General features: G+C 28.3%; 1 protein-coding gene and 1 pseudogene across 1 annotated transcript; both read left to right on the top strand.

The window, feature by feature from the left end:
• The first annotated feature begins 2,405 nt into the window (after window positions 1-2,405).
• LOC126552581 (uncharacterized) lies at window positions 2,406-4,306 on the top strand. The gene is made up of 2 exons (XM_050207294.1): window positions 2,406-2,927; window positions 3,872-4,306. The coding sequence occupies exons 1-2, from the start codon at window positions 2,406-2,408 to the stop codon at window positions 4,304-4,306; spliced, it is 957 nt and encodes a 318-aa protein (XP_050063251.1).
• Window positions 4,307-14,429: 10,123 nt separating this feature from the next.
• Window positions 14,430-16,561, top strand: LOC126552582 (uncharacterized; annotated as a pseudogene).
• The last annotated feature ends 3,694 nt before the right edge of the window (window positions 16,562-20,255 follow it).

Genomic DNA, 20,255 nt, shown 5'->3' on the forward strand with positions numbered 1-20,255 from the left:
TTCTTGGGCGGGTAATCTCGTGAGATAGTGGAGTGCGTCCTGAGATCTTCTTTGATGTGAGGCGTGATTAAAGTCGCCTGTAAGTTATGTTTTTCATCCGTGAATGTCGCTGGTACACGCCGTTTCAAAAGACAGGCGAGTACCGCGACCTCTAGTGCGGTTTTTATTTGCTCTCAGCATAGATCAAACTGTACGTGATAGTTCCCACACTGTCTGCTGGTGGCGCGTCGTTAGCGTTTTCATACGTTATTTAGAGGAATTTGATATAGTCAATTCTGTCTCGTTACAATACGTTCAAATCATAAGTGTAAATCAGGTAAGACTGGTAAAGGATTTTTAAACTCACTTATAAATAGTCACCCGTTTGAAGCTCGTATTTCAAACTATTAGTATTGTTGACATGGTGCAAAATTAAAAAAAGAGACTAGATTGTGGTGATAAAGGAATAAACCCGTTGGATACTGCATGTTACGATCACGATATTTTGCATGCAACTAGAAAACATTTAGAAGATAGACATAAAGTGTTAGAACTTCGGCTTGGGAAAGATTTAAAGCAAAAGATACACCTAGAAAAGAGAAAATCGTTGCGTACACCGTAATAAACGCAATGAAAGCTAAAAGAAAAATAGGAATGGGTTGTAAACGTACTATAAAAATAAAAATAAATGGTATACTGTTAACGAAAAAAAAAACGTTAAAAAAAATGTTGGTAAAAGGTTGATTTTAACACCAGGTCAGTCAGGTGGTGCAATTCCCTTAATACCTATTTTTGCAGGATTATCAGCACTTGGTAGTTTAATGTCTGGAAGTGCCAGTGTGTATAATGCAATACAAAATTCAAAAAGAAAGAAAGGTAATGGATTATATTTAAATAATAATGGATCAAGGAAAAAAAACTGATGAATACGCTACCTAACAGACCACTAACTTCTAGAGATATTATAAAATACGTTGCAAAGTTTAATATCAGTCATTTCCGCGGAGTATTTTCACGTGATAACTTACCTAAAAAACCTCTCGCAATCGAATGTGGTATATTAAACTTAGACGTATCTTCCGGTAATGGAAGTCATTGGGTAGCGTTTTATAAAATTAAAGATAAGGTTGAATATTTTGATAGCTTCGGTGATTTACCTCCACCGATTGAACTACAAAACTATTTTAAAGGAAACAAAATTAAATATAACAACACAAATTATCAAGATTTTAATTAATTTAATTGTGGACACTTATGTCTTAATTTTTAACAATGCAAGAATCAGTTACTTTAAGTTTATCTGGTAATACAACCACATTATCTGTACCTACATTATTGTCCACCAATTGATGTATATGATGACTCGGAAATTGCTTTGTTAAATTTGCAAACATATAATACATTTGCAAACATAAACGAAACTAATGACAACTTCGAAATATATTTAGAAAACTCCGATCGTTTACTAAATAATAATAAATTTCCAATCTGTTCTATCACACTGAAAAAAGGGTGTTACGATATTAAGGATATTAAAAATCAAATTTTGACACAAATAGATGACTTTAATAATGATAACGATTACTTTGGAATAAAATCGACAGAGAAAATAACTATTGATATCGGGATTGATCAAATAGATTTTAGAACAACCATATTCAGTAATGGTATAATACGTTTTAACGTAAATAACTGTATAGGACCTTTATTGGGGTTTGAAAAAAAAAGTTATGAACCACGCATGCACATTGATGGTCATCGATCACAGAAAGTTACAAATTTAATCAGTGTTAACTCAATAAAAGTAATGTGTAGTATAGCTCAAGGTTCATTCAACAACCACATGTCAAGTCATTCAATTTATGAGTTTTCCTCTGGTGAGAACATAGGGTCGAAGCTGATTCAAACACCGAATAACCTAATATATTACAAATTAAATAAAACAAATATCGATTCAATAACTATACAATTAGTTGATCAAGATCATAATCTAGGGTGACCATACGTCCTGTTTTTTACAGGATTGTCCTTTATTTCAGCGTTGTGTCCTGTTGTCCTGACAAACTTCTTTCAGGACGCTTTTTGTCCTGTTTTTTTGATCAAACAAAATGAATGAATTTGAAAACGAAACTTACGAAAGTAATGAATAATGATTATAATTGTAATCTTGTAATTGTCTGAATTTATCAGTATGGAGTATGACGATATGTCTACGAGTTATAGGAGCTTATCGGAGTTATCGGATTTACCGTTATCTGACTATGCTTTCGATTCTATCTATTTACCTATATCACTGAAAATACGTTTTGTGAATACGGCGAATAGCGAATAGCTATTATTTTGGTTCCAACAATCGTTGAGTGTTGTCGACTTGTTGATAATCGTTAATATAATATTTTACAATTTTAGGAAAGTAATCTATTAAAATGCCTAAGCGAAGGTTCGTATTTACTCCCAGCTTGAAAGTTGAATTTCCGTATTTAAGAGATAGTGATGAAATCGGAAAAGTTTTATGTAATGTATGTAAATCAGTTTTTTCAATAGAAAACGGTGGTCGTTCAGATATAACACAACATGCTAAACAAAAGAAACATTTATTGGCCGTATCAAGCAGTTCTTCAAATAAGGTAACGACTTTTTTCACTAATGTACAGTCAACAAATGAAAGCAAACGTATTGCGGCGGAAGAGGGTCTTTTTGCATATCATACTATCATACACAATCATTCATTCAGGTCTATGGATTGTACAACATCAATTATAAAAAAAATTTACGAAAAAAAATTTTCGTGTGCTCGTACAAAATGTGAATCTATAATTGTGAAGGTAATAGCTCCTTTTGCCATTCAACAGATGTTAGATGAACTAAAATCCGTTAAATTTTTAACAATTATGGTGGACACATCAAACCATAAAAATTTAACACTGGTTCCAATTCTGATTCGGTATTTTAACCCCCAAGAAGGGGTAAAAATTAAAGTGTTAGAATTTATGAATTTAAAAGGAGAAACATCAAATATTTTATCAGATTACATACTGAATGTTTTAAAAAAATATAATTTATTAAATAATGTTGTTGCATTTTCGGGTGACAACTGCAATACAAATTTTGGTGGCGTCTCGAGAAAAGGCACAAATAACGTTTTTGCAATTCTAAATGAAAAATTAAAAAGAAATATTTCCGGTATTGGCTGTGCTGCTCATATTCTGCACAATGCTATGCATAGTAGTGCTGATATTTTGCCAACTGACATTGTACTCATAATTAATAAAATATTTCAGTATTTTCATATTTATACAGTTCGTACGGAAAAATTGAAGGATTTTTGCGATTTTGTCAGTATTAAGTACAAAAATATTTTAGGATCTGTAAAAACGCGTTGGTTATCTCTACAGCCAGCTGTTTCTAGAATAATAGATTTATATCCTGCATTGAAATCATATTTTATGTCACAAGAAAAGTGTCCTACAGTTTTAAGAACTTTTTTTAATGATCCTATATCCATGGCATGGTTATATTTTGTACAAAGTCAGTTGAAGGTGGTATGTGATACAATAAAAAGGATAGAAGGTGATCATATATCAGCAGGCGAGGTGTATGAAGAAATTGAAGTGTTATGTGGTAAAATAAAAAATCGGAAAAATCAACATTTTTTTTATCAGAGCTAGCTCAACTTATTTCAGATCTTGATAAGAACAAACTGTACAGTGAAAAAAAGTTTATCGAGATAACTGATGAGTTTTATGACACGTTTTTATTGTACGTGGAAAAATGGGGATATCACTTTGAACCACTAAAAGTTTTTCGTTGGATTCAAGTACTAGATTTTCCAATTTGGAGTGACATTCAAGAAAGTTTTAAATATATTATTAAGAATAATACAACATTGAAATTCGATGAAGATGAACTTTTTGACGAATTTAATCATGTGCTAAATGTAATGAAGGTTAAAATGCAAAACTGGAAAAATGGTTCAAAAACCGAAGATAGGTGGTGTGAAATATTTAAAATTCTAGAAAAAAATAACATTTTAATTAAATATTTTACGGTTATTTTAGAGTATTCGATGGCTATTCCAGGTACTAACGCGTCGGTAGAAAGAGTATTTTCTATTACAAATGTTTTATGGACAGATGAGAAAAATCGATTTCTTGTGGACACAATTAGATCGATAATAATCGTAAAACAACATTTTAAAAATGTTTCATGTACAGAATTTCATACATTTCTTTTAGAACATCCACAATTATTAAAACTAATTAGTTCTTCAGAAAAATATGAAAAATCATATAGTGAAGACATCTCTGAACAATCGTCATCAAAATGAATTAATAAGTTTTTTTAAAAAAGTAAAGTACACGAATTAATCTTATACAGTGTTATTAAAAATTATGTTTAAATTATAAAATATATATAGATTATAGATATATATATTAAGTATTAATAAAAAAAAATTAAATTATTATTAATTTTGTCCTGTATTTTTTTTTTTTTAAATATGGTCACCCTATCATAATCCGATAAACAATTTAGGTGAGAAATTAATAATCAATCTACATATTAAACGTTACGGATCTTAATATGGGATTAAAATTTAATATAAGCCCATTACATAAAATAAATCTTGTTAGTCCAAAGACTAAAGCGGTACCGGTAACATCGAATAAAGTAAAAAAACTAACAACGAAAAATAAAACAATTTTAAAGGCTTTAGGTTATAAATTAAAGCAGAATGCCTGAAAGTGATATTTTAGATATAAGTTCACCATTTGAAACCGATTCTAAAATTACGAAAATCGAATATCATTCATATACACCGTATACAACTTCATTTAATAATAACGATGAAATACGTATATCAATTCAACAAACAGATGTTTATCCGTATCTGAATGAATATTTAGAAGGTCAAGTATCAGATGCTGGAAAAGTAAAACTTACTAATAACGGTTTTTCCTATCTCTTTGATCAAATACGACTTGAAATCAATGGGATAGAAGTAGATAGTACACGTGTACTTGGTATTACTAGTTCGTTAAAAGGTTATCTATCAGGTACACCTGATAATTATAATTGTTATGAAAATGCTGGTTGGATTTTTAAAAATAGTTCAAACCCAGCAAATAATAATGGAGAATTTAGTGCATGCATTCCGTTGAAATATTGGTTAGGTCTATTTGAAGACTTTAAAAAGATATTAGTTAATTCTAGATTAGAACTAATATTAACTCGATGTCATAGCGATTTAAACGCTCTAAAGGTAATAACCAGTGCAAGTACAAATTCTGGAAAAGTTGTTTTGAATAAAATAGTTTGGAAGGTTCCACATATTACTGTTGATGATGAAGAAAGGTTAAAATTATTAAAACTTATTGAAAAAGAAAAAAGTTTGTTTATCCCGTTCAGATCTTTTGAAACTTTTGAATATCCTGAACTCGGAACCACAAAAAAAGTAGTGCGTAACTTGAAGACAGCATCAAAATTAGAAAAACCACGATTTATCATAATTGGATTACAAAAAGGACGTAAAAATTCGTTAGAAAAAGATTGTAGTATATTGGATCACTGTAATATAAAAACGTTAAAGTATTTCTTAACTCAATAGCTTATCCATATGATAATTTGAATTTAGATTTTACGAAAAATAATTTCACCTTATTATATGATATGTATACATCGTTTCAAGAATCGTACTATGAAAAAAATATACGAAACCCCATATTAAGTCCCTCTATTTTTCTATCGAACGCTCCAATTGTAGTTATCGATATTTCAAAACAGAACGATTGGCTACAGCATCATCAGTAGATGTTCAATTGGAAATTGAAGCATCGGAATCTCTTACAGGTTGACACGGTCGTGTCTCACGAATACCGCGATCTCACCCGCTAGACCCCCTTGCCTAGGTATCACCACTCGTTCGATAATCAATCGGGACACCCGAGCGATTAATCGAACCAGTTTCTGAGTCGGCGATGAGCCCCGAAGCTCCCGCGGCGTGGGTGACAACCACCGAGAGCTTCGGCGGCGTTTTTGTCTATCGTTAACCGTTGTTACGATCGATCCCCGCCCGCCGCCGTTCAATCATAAGTCCGTGCGTTTTCCGCGACTTATTGTGTATTTGATTTGGTTGTTTTTCTTTTATTTACTTCGTCTTAACACGAACGTGATTTTTCTTGTATTATACAATATATACATATTATTATATATATATCTAAACTTTCGTTTCTCTAATTATTTACCTTTGTCGTTGCTGTCTTTCTTTTGCTGTGATCTTTCTTTTCATATTGTATTTATATTATAAACCTATTAAATTATATCGTGCTACGTGACAAGGTGTAACTGCTTATTGTTTATTAATTCATGATCGCATTGTTGAATATGTACCTTTTACTAGAGAAGTAAGAAAACTAGTGTGAATAATACTAAAAAACTGATTTATTTAAAATACTAGATGTTAAATACTATTATCAATTTAAAATAAATAAACAAAATGATAATAAAAAAAAAAAAGTTTTTATTTATTTTAGAAATTTAAACGAAAATGATTTGTTTATCTAATAACTAATCATGTTTTATTTTCAGTAAAAGTAATAGGGAGCATTTTTATACTGTAAGAAGGACATTCCGCTTTAAACATTTTTCGTGTCCCTATAAAAATGGTGCCAAACGCCTCATGGTTTCCTTGAAACAATGTGGGGCGACTGGCTCCATTTTACAGCGGGAATTTCTTACACTGCAAGGGGACAATACCCCCTCAAACTTTTTTCATCTCCGCTGAAAAATGGAGCCAGACACCCCATATTTATACTACTTTTGATGTACGATTCCTTGGGGAGCCAATTTGTCACGTAGCACAATATGATAATAGTAATAATAGGAAACAACGAAAGAAAGCAACAACAAGTGTATATGATATTACGGAACAATTAATATAATAATAAAAGAAAAACTAAACTATCGAAAGGAAAATACTTTCGTGGCACAACTCGCAAGAAAAAAAATATAACGAATGAAATAGCAAAAAAAAGTCAACAGGAAAAAGAATATATATATATATAAATATAATAATATATATATTTTATATAAAGTCACTGTCGCGACAGATGCGGTCTGCAAAGGCGGCGGGCGGAGATCAGTCGTAACGCGCGGTTAAAAACAGACAAACGCCGTCGTCGCTCTCGGCGGTCGTCACCCACGCCGCGGGAGCTTCGGGGCTCATCGCCGACTCAGAAACTGGTTCGATTAATCAATCGGGCGTCCCGATTGATTATCGAACGAGTGATGATACCTAGGCAAGGGGGTCTAGCGGGTGAGATAGCGGTATTCGTGCGACACGACCGTGTTAACCTTGTAGTTACTTTTTGCCTTTTAATAATTAAAATTATATTCAGATACATCTATATCATCTCAACATAAAGTAAACGTAAACAGTGATACCATGAACTCTTTAATTGGTAACATTAATGTATCTGAGGATGGTGATGAATTGGCACATATTTGGCAACCTGGTAAGCACAAATTTAAATATATATAACTTGTAGTTACTTTTTGCCTTTTAATATTTAAAATTGTATTCAGGTACGCCTAAATCATCACATTATAAAGGAGATTGTGATGTTATAACCTTGCATACTTCAATTGGTAAAGTTAATGTATCTGAAGATGGTAATGAATTGGCACATGTTTGGCAACCAAGTAAGCACATATTTATATATAATTTTGTAGTTAATTTTTGCCCTTTAAATATAATTAAAATTTTATTTAGGTACATCTAAATCATCTAGACATAAAGTAAATGGTGATGCTGTAATCATGGATTCTTCAATTGGTAAAATGAATGTTTTTGATGAACCACCATACAAATATCAACCTGGTAAATACAAATACTTAAACATACATATTTTGTACTTGTTACTTATTGCTCTTTAAATGTAATTAATCTTGTTTTTTAAACTTGTAAATAAATAATAATTGATAAACAGTAATTGGTTTAATAAAATTATAATTTACTATTTAGATATGGCAAATTATATTTCAAATAAGAATTGTATTTCTCCAGAAATGTTTGAAAGTTCCACTTATTATAACAATAATGATAGTCTAAAATCATCAACTCCAATACAACTAAATAAAAAAACTACTGTTCGAAAACTGTTCACACCACCATTATCTCCTGTCACCAAAAATTAACAATCATAACGGTTATCATCATATTTTAGTTTAAATTTAAAATCAACTTAATCATATATGCATAATATGAGGATGTTATTTTTTTTTTTACAGTTAATAACGAATTGCAGATGAAATATATATCTACATTCATACCAAAGATAAATATTAAATTAAACAAAATAATGTTAAATCAAGAAAAATACAATGATATGTTAAATGAAATTTATTCAATATTAAGAAAATCACAAAATATGAACGACAGCATTATTGAAAATATAATTTTAACTGGGTTTCCAATTGACAATTTAGCTTCTTTTAATGAAGTAGAGAAAAAAACTTAAAAATGACAATGTGTTTTACAAACAGTTGGTAAGTTTTTATAATAATAATACTTTTACTTAATTAAGTCAAAGACAGTGTCAACGCACTTGGTTTTCTCTAATGCACAAGTAACAGTTCAATTCCAAATATTGTTAGTATATACTTGAATATTGTTTGGAATACATTAAAAAAATGTTTTTAATGAAAAAATCCTTTTTTTGGTAAAGCATTTTATTCCTATAAAAAAAATAATTGTTTATTATAACAATAATTTTTTGCCCTGATATATTTCTTGAAATTATAATTTCAAACAAATAAAAATTGGATCTGTTTATGGTTCAAAAAGAGAAAAAAAATAGTTTCCTAAAATATTTTTAGGTAAAAAAATTACAAGAGATGAGAGGTAATGATTTATGCATGGTGACTAAATGCATAATGGATACATTAATTACTGATAATTTTGATAAACAAATGTCACTTACTGGTCGTGGTTCAAACAATAAAAAAGATGATAAAATTGCGCTAAAATGTTTAACATTGTACAAATTAGTAATGAATGAGTATAGTATCAAAATATTGTATTAGTATTATTGCATTTCGTTACACTAATGACAATACCACGTAACTGACATTTTATCGAAAATGAGTATTATACATCAAAAAAATTTTAAGCTCCTTGCGCACATATTTTATAACCAAAGACTACCTATAAATCTTTGTTATTTCCCTCTAAAATCACGTTTAAGTGATACCGTGTATCTACTTTTGAACTGCGATAACACGTAACTACACAATTTAGCATTGTGTTTTCAATGTGAACATCAGTCATCAACAATATTATATAATTTGGCGTCAAAACTCAGGTAATTAATTTTTTTTTTTTTGTAATATGATGTGTGTAGGTTAAGTGTAAAGTCTTTTACAAAACATTGTTTAATAACAATTAACCCATAGTACTTTACGTAGACGTACAAATTGTTACTTTAGATACGTGTTATTACCTATTTTTCCACAGTCGTAATACAAGTTTATTTTAAATTTTTTTAGTAGTTACGTGATATTACCTACAACGAATTAATATTATTATTATATTTTATGTTATTATCTTATAGTAAGTTGTAAAAATGACATCTAAATCAAGGATTAAATTAATGATGGATATGTCTACTAGTGACAAAGCTACTATAGAAAAAAATAGTTCAATTATTGTATCAAAAACAATTTTAAAAAATGATATTCGTCAACCTAATCCATTAGTATCAAGTAATAATGTATTAAATAATTTGTTTTAATGTTAAACTATTTCAAACATCAAAATATATTTATGATTTAGGTGACAACACATCAAATAAACTAATGCATACTAGTCAGAATAAGATTGAACTTGATCCAAACATTGAAGAAAATATGTTGTCAGAGCCTTATTTTACTTTAGAAAATATATTTTCTGATGATATCTTTATAGAATATGAGGATCATGAATTGGACGTTCCTGCAGAATATGCTAATAATAATATTATAGTTGATGAAAACAGAAATGAGAATGAAAATTACTTGGAAGTCATAAATATGAACACAAATGTGAATGAAAATTATTTGGAAGACATAAATATGAATACAAATGAGAATGAATATTACTTGGAAGACATTAATATGAACACAGATAATGTAATAGGCGTAAAACGAAACAGAACATCACAAGAAGAAAAGTGGAAAAGAAAAAATAATAAACACAAAAGAATGACTGGCCAAGAATATATTGGATTTCAACGAAAAGGAAAAGTAGTAGAGCATAATGTTGTAAGAGAACCAAGAAGTTTAGGAGATATGTGTACTTCTAGATTTTGTTTAAAAGCAGTTAATCGTTTTTGTAATCAATTTGATGAAAGCCAAAGGAAAGAAATTTTTTTTAAATTTTGGAACTCTTCATGGGAAGAGAAAAAAATTTATGTTTTGAGTCTGGTTATTACAATTGAACCAAAAAGAGACACAACTGGTTGTAAAATATACAGTAGAAGATCAAATACTTTTAAGTACCAACTCAGATATAAAGATTCAGCACCCAAGTGTGTCTGTAAAAAAATGTTCTTAGGAACACTTGGGTTAAAAGAATTTATGGTTCGAAATTGGGTTCAACAATCAGAACATGGTCTACTAACTAATCATTCTATCATTGCATTGAATAATAATACTATTGAGTCTAAAAAAACAGTCACCTCAAAGTATTGCCAAGAGAACATTATTTGCCAACCGAGTTGAAGATATAAAAAATTGGTTTAATTCACTAGCAAAAATGCCTTCACACTATTGCCGTAAAAGAACTAAACGATTATACTTAGAAGGACCTTTTAATAGCCTAAATGAAGTATTTGAAATTTATAAACAACATTGTGTTGAAAATCAAACATATCTTCCTTTTAGTAAATGTTATTTTTCAAATTTCATGAAAGAAAACAATTTTTCAATCTTTATCCCTAAAAATGATCAATGTGATGTGTGCTGTGCTTATGAAACAGGACAGATATCTGAAGATGACTATGCAGAACACGTAGCTCTTAAAATCAGGGCAAGGGAAGAAAAAGAAACAGATAAATAACAAGCCATTGAAAATAAGTGTTATTGTTTTACAGTTGATATGCAAGCAGTAAAACTCTGTCCTTCCATACATGCTAGTGCTTTATACTATGCAATGAAACTTAAAGTTCATAACTATACAATTTACAATTTGGCTACAGGTGATTGCTCAAATTATTGGTGGCAAGAATCTGAAGGAGATTTAGAGGCTTCTATTTTTGCCACAATACTTACTAAGCACTTGGAAAATAAATGTATTAAGCCATTACCTATAATAATATACTCAGATGGCTGTGGATACCAGAATAGAAATTCTATCATGTCAAATGCCTTACTTAAGTTTTCTAAACTCAAAAATATAACAATTGAACAAAAATTTCTTATTAAAGGACATACCCAAATGGAATGTGATGGTATCCACAGCTTAATAGAACGAAAATTAAAAAACAGAGATATTTTTCTCCCATATGACTATGTAAAAACAACTATGGAAGCTCGAATGTATCCTAATAAACTGGAAGCTATACTTTTAACCCATGATTATTTTTTGGATTTTAAATCGTTAAGAGAATATCAATCAATTAGACCGGGGTATAATAAAGGGGATCCTGAGGTCAAAGACCTCCGAGCATTGATGTATGACCCATCATCAAATAGCATATATTTTAAACTTATATTCGATGAACCATATTGCAAGATTCCTCAAAAAGCTACAAGACAAAAACAACATTCAAATGACAATACTACAAAAGACTTTTTTTCAAGTTTAAACCGTTTGTATGAAAATCCATTACCCATTACTTTATCAAAGTGGCAAGATTTGCAAAACATTAAGAAAGTTCTGCCAGTTGATGTCCATCCATTTTATGATGCCTTGCCTCATTGTAACAATTTAAAACCTCGGAAAGGAAATATTTAAATTGACAAATCAAATTTATTAAAATGAAATCAAGTCTGATAATTTTTTATAATTTTAAATTTTGTTATTAGTATTTTAAGTTTTTAATATTCTTAAAATGAAATCAAGTCTGATAAACAATTTATTTTATGTGATACTAAATACATTATACTGTTATTTTTTTTCATCATTTTAAAATTTGTTATTAGTATTTTAAGTTTTTAATATTATTAAAATGAAATCAAGTCTGATAAACAATTTATTTTATGTGATACTAAATACATTATACTGTTATTTTTTTTCATCATTTTAAAATTTGTTAGTAGTATTTTAAGTTTTTAATATTATTAAAATGAAATCAAGTCTGATAAACAATTTATTTTATGTGATACTAATTAATACATTATACTGTTATTTTTTTTATAATTTTTAAATTTGTTAGTAGTATTTTAAGTTTTTAAATAAATGAAATCAAGTCTGATAAACAATTTATTTTATGTTACACTAAATATTATACTATTTAATTTTTATTAATTTCACTTTAAATTACTATACTATAAATAAAATTTAATTTAGCAATTATTTAGCATTTTGTAAAGTAATTGGTTAGGTACCTATAGTATACCCAACAGTTTTACTAGTATTTACCTATTTATTTTGTATTTAATTTATTCTTAAAACTTCTTATTGGTAATTGATTGTACAGTTATTATAATATGTTCATTTAGTTACGTGGTATTTCATACTATTATTTTGATTGCATCAAGAAGTTAAAATATGCAATAGCTCGTAACTACACATGCAATAACACGTAACTAAATATTTATTTGTGAACATCATGTATCTACCTTAAAAAACTCGCATTAAGAGGACGTGTTAGTAATTATTATATAAGATTGCTTGTCATTCTTCATTACCATAAACATAAAGAAAAACATTTGATAATTAAATAGTTATAAGTCACTATTATTGTAATCAATTATATCAAAATTCAAAATATTAAATCTACAAAGTTAATGGCCTATGGTTAATAATTATGTCATAATACTTATTATATTATGTTAATGGGTGGTACCAGGGTACCTATTTGTTTTTGATGATAAATTTTAAATAATATAACTAAATGCCAAATAATATGTTAGCTAAACATAACATTATATAAAAAAAAATTAATAATTGTATATACTATACAGCTTAATTAAACAGTAGTTCAACAAAATAATTATTATTATGACTATATAATAGTTTAATATTAAATGTTAATGATATATGATAATGGTTTATAAATCTGTATGTTTGTGCTATGTAACACATCACAGCTCATATATCATTTTGACGAATAAGGTTAATATTAGTAAAAAGCAAACCATTTGTGGAGGAATATTTTATTACCATATAGGTACATTTATAATTATTGTGCTAAATATGTTTAAAAATCGAAGTGATTCAATCCATTCAAAAATTTATTTTTTACCTAATCGTTTACACGTCAACTTGAAAGAAGCAATAAAAATACTCAAAAAACCATTTATAACAGAAAGCATTGAATGTACACAACTTGAGCCACAATCAGGTGAGTGGTATATATATATTGAATATAATGAACAAATAAAATTACAGATGGAATTAAGTGGGAAGCAACAGGTACTACTCTGTTACCCAATAAGGAAAATCCTATGTTAATTGCTAAATATTTTTCTCCTAAAAATATTTACAAAAGTGTGTTTAAATTAATAAAAAATAATAAATATGACGCTTCACTGGTAAATTATACGAATGACATATCACTACTGGACTTGCCAAAGGATAAAATTCAAAAGGCCAAATCACTCGTTTCCAGAAAAATGTCTATCAAAAGTATAATGAAAAGACGTTTTGAGAAAATGAATGAAAAAAAAAACTCAACTCAAAATAGTGAAAATTCGTAAGTTTAAAAAATAGTCTTTTAGTATTTATATAAATAAAATATATTATGTTTATAAATAAATATAGTGAAAATAATAACTGCGATTTGCCATCTACTTCAACTTCAACGCCTGCAGTACAATTCATGGAAGTAGATAGTGAAAACTCGTAAGTTAATTAAATTAGTATCTTCATTTTTAATTATTAATTACGAATATAATACTTTTCCAGTACATATGACACACCAGTACCAATTGAAGAAAATTCTAATTTTAATAAGTATAATGATGCGGATATTTCAGATATACAATTCCATCAACTTGAAACCACGATAGAAAGTATCAGCAGGTAATAATACTTTTATATACCGTGTGTTCACACTAACTTAGGGAACATTAAATTATATTTTTGCCAACTATACCAGTATAGTAAATAGATGACTTATTTTGATTGAATTGAAACTTTTTTGAAAATAAAATAAATAAACCACAAATACACATTTGTAATTGATAATTATAATAAGATAATTAAATATTTTTTTAGTGAATCAAATAGTGTTCTTGGTGGTAGACGAATTGTAGACATGGAATATATATTTCTACAATTTCAAAATTCTTGTTGCAAAATGCATACTCCTGGCTTAGGATGCAGTTTCATTGACGTAGAGTTTGTGAAAGAAATTCGAAAAGGCTTTGAATCTACATGGATTTTTAAGTGTAAAATGTGCAACTGTATTATGATTATTGATTCAGAGCGGGTAACTCCGGACTATTTACCCATAAATAAATCAGCAGTTAATGGTACTATAGCAGTTGGCATAGGGCATACACAATTGGCTGAACTGTTTGCAAGTTTGGACATACCATGTATGACTTCAAAAACGTACACTAAGTATATAAATAATTTGAGTGAAAATATCAAGGCAACTGCATGGGATGTGATAAAACTTGCCGGGGTAGAAGAAAAACAGTTAGCAATTGAAGCAGGTGACATTGACGAAGATGGCACGCCTATGTGTCCAGTAATAGCGGACGGCCAATGGAGCAAGCGTAGCTATAAAACCAAATATGACGCTTATTCAGGAGCGGTAAGTTGAAAAATAATTATAATTAATGTAATTTTGAAAATATTAAAATGTTTAATGATTAGGGCTCGGATTTTAATGCTTTCGCTTTTAATGTGTTTCAAGTATTCACTTTTCTAACAACGAACTTTTTAGGCAACTTTTTAATTGTAGTAATAATAAGAAAAAAAATTTTAATTAAACATAAAACAATTTAATGCTTTCTATATCACAGGTAAATGGTAATACAAAATAAATTAAAACTATTTATCTAATTAATTATTATATTATATCAACTTCGCCATATGGTGAACAAATAATAATTCCGGTGGGACAATTCAGTAATGATAATTAAAATAGAGTTATATATTTTAATCATAGTTTAATCAAACAGGTCAAACTTATATTTGTTACATGTATTGATACACGTATGTATATTTTGTGTATTTTTGAAAATAAAAAATGTAATTAAATTTATAAAATGTAATGCATTTTTGTTATAACATTGTTTTAGATATTTAGATCATAAATGCGTTTTTAAGGGCATTTTTTGATATTAAAGGACATTCAAATCTTAGCCCTAGCGATGAAATTATTTTATTATTTGCAATAATACACTTTTCTATATAATATGATTACTAACTTTTTGTAGGCGACAATTATTGGTTATCGATCAAAAAAAGTGTTGTTTGTTGGGATACACAATCGCTATTGTGTTATATGTGAAAGGGCCAAAAATAGTGAAAAAAGTGTAGAAGAACATATCTGCTTCTTGAACTGGTCTAAAGGTGCCACTAGCATTGAAGCCGATGCTATTTCTGAAGGGTTTTAAAAAGCTTTTCACTACATGGATTGAAATTTAATAAATTAATTGGTAAAAAATCAAAAAAACAAGTTTCAAATATACAATCAATATACTTTTTTAAATTTAGGCGAAGGCGATAGTAGCGTTTCAAAACGTTTACATGAATTGCTTCCATATGGCCCACGACTGTTGGTAGAAAAAATTGAATGTAGGAACCATATTCTACGAAATTATGGTCAGAAATTGATGGCTCTTACAAAAAAAACATTATATCCGTGTTATATTCGCAAATTTATTACAAGGAATATAATACGATTTCGAACAGCAATTACGAAATCAATTGCATACAGAAAAAACTTAGATCAGTCTCTTTATGAAAAAATTGAAGGTAGGTACAATTAGCAAAACATTTTTTTTTTTTTAAATAACATGTACCTATTCAAAATATATTTTAGGCTTACGAAAAGACATAACGAATGGTCCTTACCATATATTTGGTGAACATACGAAATGTGAAGTATATTTTTGCAGTGGACCTAAACAGTGTGAAGTAAATTTAGTGCCAGAAATTGTAAATTGTGGTCTAATGAATGAAATTGCCTACATTCTTCGTCGCGTAGTAGATAATGCAAGGAGTCTACTATTTGATGTTGATAATAACTATTGTGAACAATTCAATAGCATAATTAACAAACATATAGCTGGAAAACGAATAAATTTCACTCAAAAACAATCGTACAGCACTAGAGTTCATGCAGCGGTTGTTTCGTTTAATTCTGGAGGTGAATTTATTCGTGCAGTTCATAAAAATATAACTAATCAGAGTCCAGGTATTTATTAATATGATTAGAACTCCATTACTTTAAAAACATTAAAAATATTATTTTAACTTGACAGGGAATGTTGCGAAACGATTTCTTAAGTTTACTGCTGCTAAAAGAAGAAGTTTAAATAATCGAAGAGCTCTTTTTCAATCAAAAAAGATATTTAAAAAAAAAAAACCCCGTGTCAAAAGGTCCTGATGAACACTATGGACTGGCAGAACCTCTTTAGTGTACGTCAGATGAAGAATTTGAAGTTAAAAAAACTGAATTCATTTCTTCAATAACCCTTTCGGAAGATTCTAAAAAAAATTGGAGTTAGAAACGCGGAATCAATCGAATAACCAAAAATGGTTTGTAGAAAGAAGAAAGCGATTGACAGCTTCCAATTTTGGCAAAATATGCAAAATGAGACCTTATACATTATGTAAGATAGCAGTACGTGATATAATATATGGTAGTGTGACTACTCACGCCACAGAGTATGGCAAAATCACCGAACAAATTGCGGTTCAAGCTCTCCAGGAAAAAATTAATAAAACAATTAAAAAATGCGGTTTGTTTATTGATAGAACGATTCCTTATTTAGCGGCTACTCCAGGTTAGAATTATTTTAAATATAATAAATATACACTGGTATCATTTAGGTGAAATTATAGGGGTTTATATATATACATTCAATCAGTATGCATTCAATATAAGCTATTAATACCTATGAAAATATAAAATGTAATTTTTAATTACAGATGGATTGATTGACGAAAATTCAATTTGTGAAATTAAGTGCCCCTACTCTGTAAAAGATTCCAACAGTATAGAAGAAGTACTAAAAGAAAAAAAGGTGTCGTATAACGTATCACAAGTACCAACTAATATTTTAACAAATTACTATAAACCAATAACTATTTTTAAAAATTCTATATTATATAAATTACATATGCCTTATTTTTAATTATAATTTATTGTTGCTTCAGCTACCGTACATGCAAGTTAAAAATGATGCTTTAACTTTAAAAGAAGATAGTCACTATTTTTACCAAATTCAGGGGCAGTTACACATTACAGGACGTGTGATATGTTTTTTTTTTATCTACACTTCTAAATGGACTTATATTCAAACAATAAATTATGACAATGAATTTTGGACCTCAAAAATGGAATCCCCCTTAAAGTTGTCAGTATAATATTAAAATGTACCTATAATCAAACAATTTTGAAAAATGCATACTGTTTTTTTATATAGATTTTACGAGGAATGTCTACTACGAGAAATAGTAGACCCTCAGTACAGCAAACGTCAATTAAAAAGCGACATTATTGAACCTCCTCACATAATTAAAAATATTAAAATTATGAAAAATAAAAAAAACAAAATTTAGTCTTCATAATAACTACAAGTTGTACATAATATACATTTTTTTTTTTATAAATTTATTACTAATTTGTAAACTACTTTGTATAATATTTTTTTTTTAGTTTAGTTGTTAATAAACGGAAATATGCTAAAAAATGAATAATATAATATTGAACAGTTGAACGTAAAAGATGTATTTGTTTAGGTACTGTTAAATTATATTTTACTGTATGTATTATATTTGAATGAGTAATAGTGCAATAACTACAAACTAAGGTATGTTGTGTTACTGTTTTTACAGTCTATATATTGGTGCATATATTTAGGTAAGCAGTAACTTTTCTAAAAAGATAGTTCGAATGGGTACGCGCGGATATTACAAATAATACAGCGGCGTTTACTGTGTGAATTTTATATTGACGGGATACATCATAGTCGAACGTTCATGAAATAATAAACGGCGCTCCCGAGACGCGCTGAATGAGCAGTGCCAGTAGTGCCGCCGACTGCGAATAGTGGGCGTGGCTTAGACGTCGCGCGCTTGCGGATCCCGAAAACACCTAATAGCGCGTTCTCTCGGCCGTTGCATACGTAACACTTTGGGTATCACGTCCTCTTAATCGTTAATGTTAGTTACCCATTATCAAATATTGAATATTAATTATTATTTATTAATTATTACTATTCTTTGAAGTTTAACCAAAGTATACTTTAAGTAAATACTAAATTATGTGTACCTATTACCTATTTAAAATATAAATTTAAAGTTTAAGCCAATTATTTAATGTATACCTATTGTACATATTTTTTGATGGCGTTTTAATGTTGTAATTTGGTTAACAAATTTGAAGTTAATTACTTCTGTCCAATCAGCAATATTATTATGTATACATTATTTATGGAAATCAGATTTCATACTTTGCTGAAAACTTTATTTGTATAATTTATTGGTAAGTTCAATTTAAAATTAATATATTAGAATTTTATTATTTTTTTTTTTTTAAGTGATTTATACATATTATTGACAATAATAACCATGGTTTAAATATTTTAATTTTATTTCAGTGGCAATTAGTAGAGTTTATATAATTAATCAAAAAATACAGTGAACTACATGATAAGGCAGCTCAATTTGACCAACAATTAATGCAAATTACATTGCTTGCTACTGGTATCTAATGACTATAAAAGAATAAAATATTCATGTTTCTTTACATATTATATTTTAATCTTCAAACAAACTAAACAATTTATTATGTAAGTATGAATTTATTTTATGAAATAAATAATTTGATGTTAATCATAATTTTTGCTTATTTTTTAGAAAATTAATTTTGTTTTCTTTCAAATTTCAACTGTAATTAGTAGTACCAACTTTTAATTCAAATATCTATAACAACATTGGATGAACAAATACAATTTGTTATTTTGGTTAGTCACAGCAAAATACATTTCACCTGATAACTTAATAAGTATGAATAAATATTTTTTTTATATATAATATGTAGAATAAATTATTTCTATAAATAATTTAATGTTTTTTTTTTAGTTGCATTCAGATAAAAAAAAAAAAATAAAATAAAATAATATTAAATATTATTATTAAAATATAATTTTAATATGCAATATTAAAAGATTTTTGTTCCATAAAGTATTAATTAAAAATTAACATAATTTCAAAAAAAGTGTAAAAATGAATAATTTTTTAGGACATCCATAGCCCTAAAAATATGTTGTAATCTAGAATACATAATATAAAGTATGTTCACGTTCATTTAATTTTATTAATTTATCTAGGGTAGTGGACATGTTAAGTGTAAATTTTTTATTAGTTATGACCTTACCCAAATCCTGCAAAAATTTGCACTACGGAAATTTGTTCATACTCTAGTAAAATTATTGACAACTAATGTGTTTATTGCCTTTTATTATTTAGTATTGAATTAATGTCCATTATTTGGTCTATTCACACACAAGATAGTTTTGATATAAAATGCAAATTATACATTATACAAAAAATATATCCCAGAATACCTAATATTATAAATGGAAAGTCAGGTAGGCACTATTAACAACTGGCTCTGGGCCTATAGCCTCGCATCAGATTAACAATACAGGACTCACTTCTTTGATGCACAAAACATTGTAATATCAGTCTGATGTAGGTTATTTGTTGTGTCACTTTATTTGTGTAATCAAAATGACTTACTTATTCTATTTTTTTTTTTTAACGAAATGAAAACCTTAAATTATAGGGGCATTGTAAAAATGTATAGCTAAAAAAAAAAAAAAAAAAAAAAAGAAATGTGTGAATAGACCTTTAACTACTTTAGTTTTGGCTCTAAATTCTGAATCCAAGT

This window comes from Aphis gossypii, chromosome X, assembly GCF_020184175.1.
Source record: "Aphis gossypii isolate Hap1 chromosome X, ASM2018417v2, whole genome shotgun sequence".
In the NCBI taxonomy this organism is placed as follows: domain Eukaryota; kingdom Metazoa; phylum Arthropoda; class Insecta; order Hemiptera; family Aphididae; genus Aphis; species Aphis gossypii.

Excerpts from the sequence above, each read along its gene's own strand:
- LOC126552581 (XM_050207294.1), top strand. The coding sequence starts at position 2,406 with ATGCCTAAGCGAAGGTTCGTATTTACTCCCAGCTTGAAAGTTGAATTT. Across the intron at positions 2,928-3,871 it reads TTCCAATTCTGATTCGGTAT|TTCGATGAAGATGAACTTTT; the intron begins TTTAACCCCCAA and ends ACAACATTGAAA.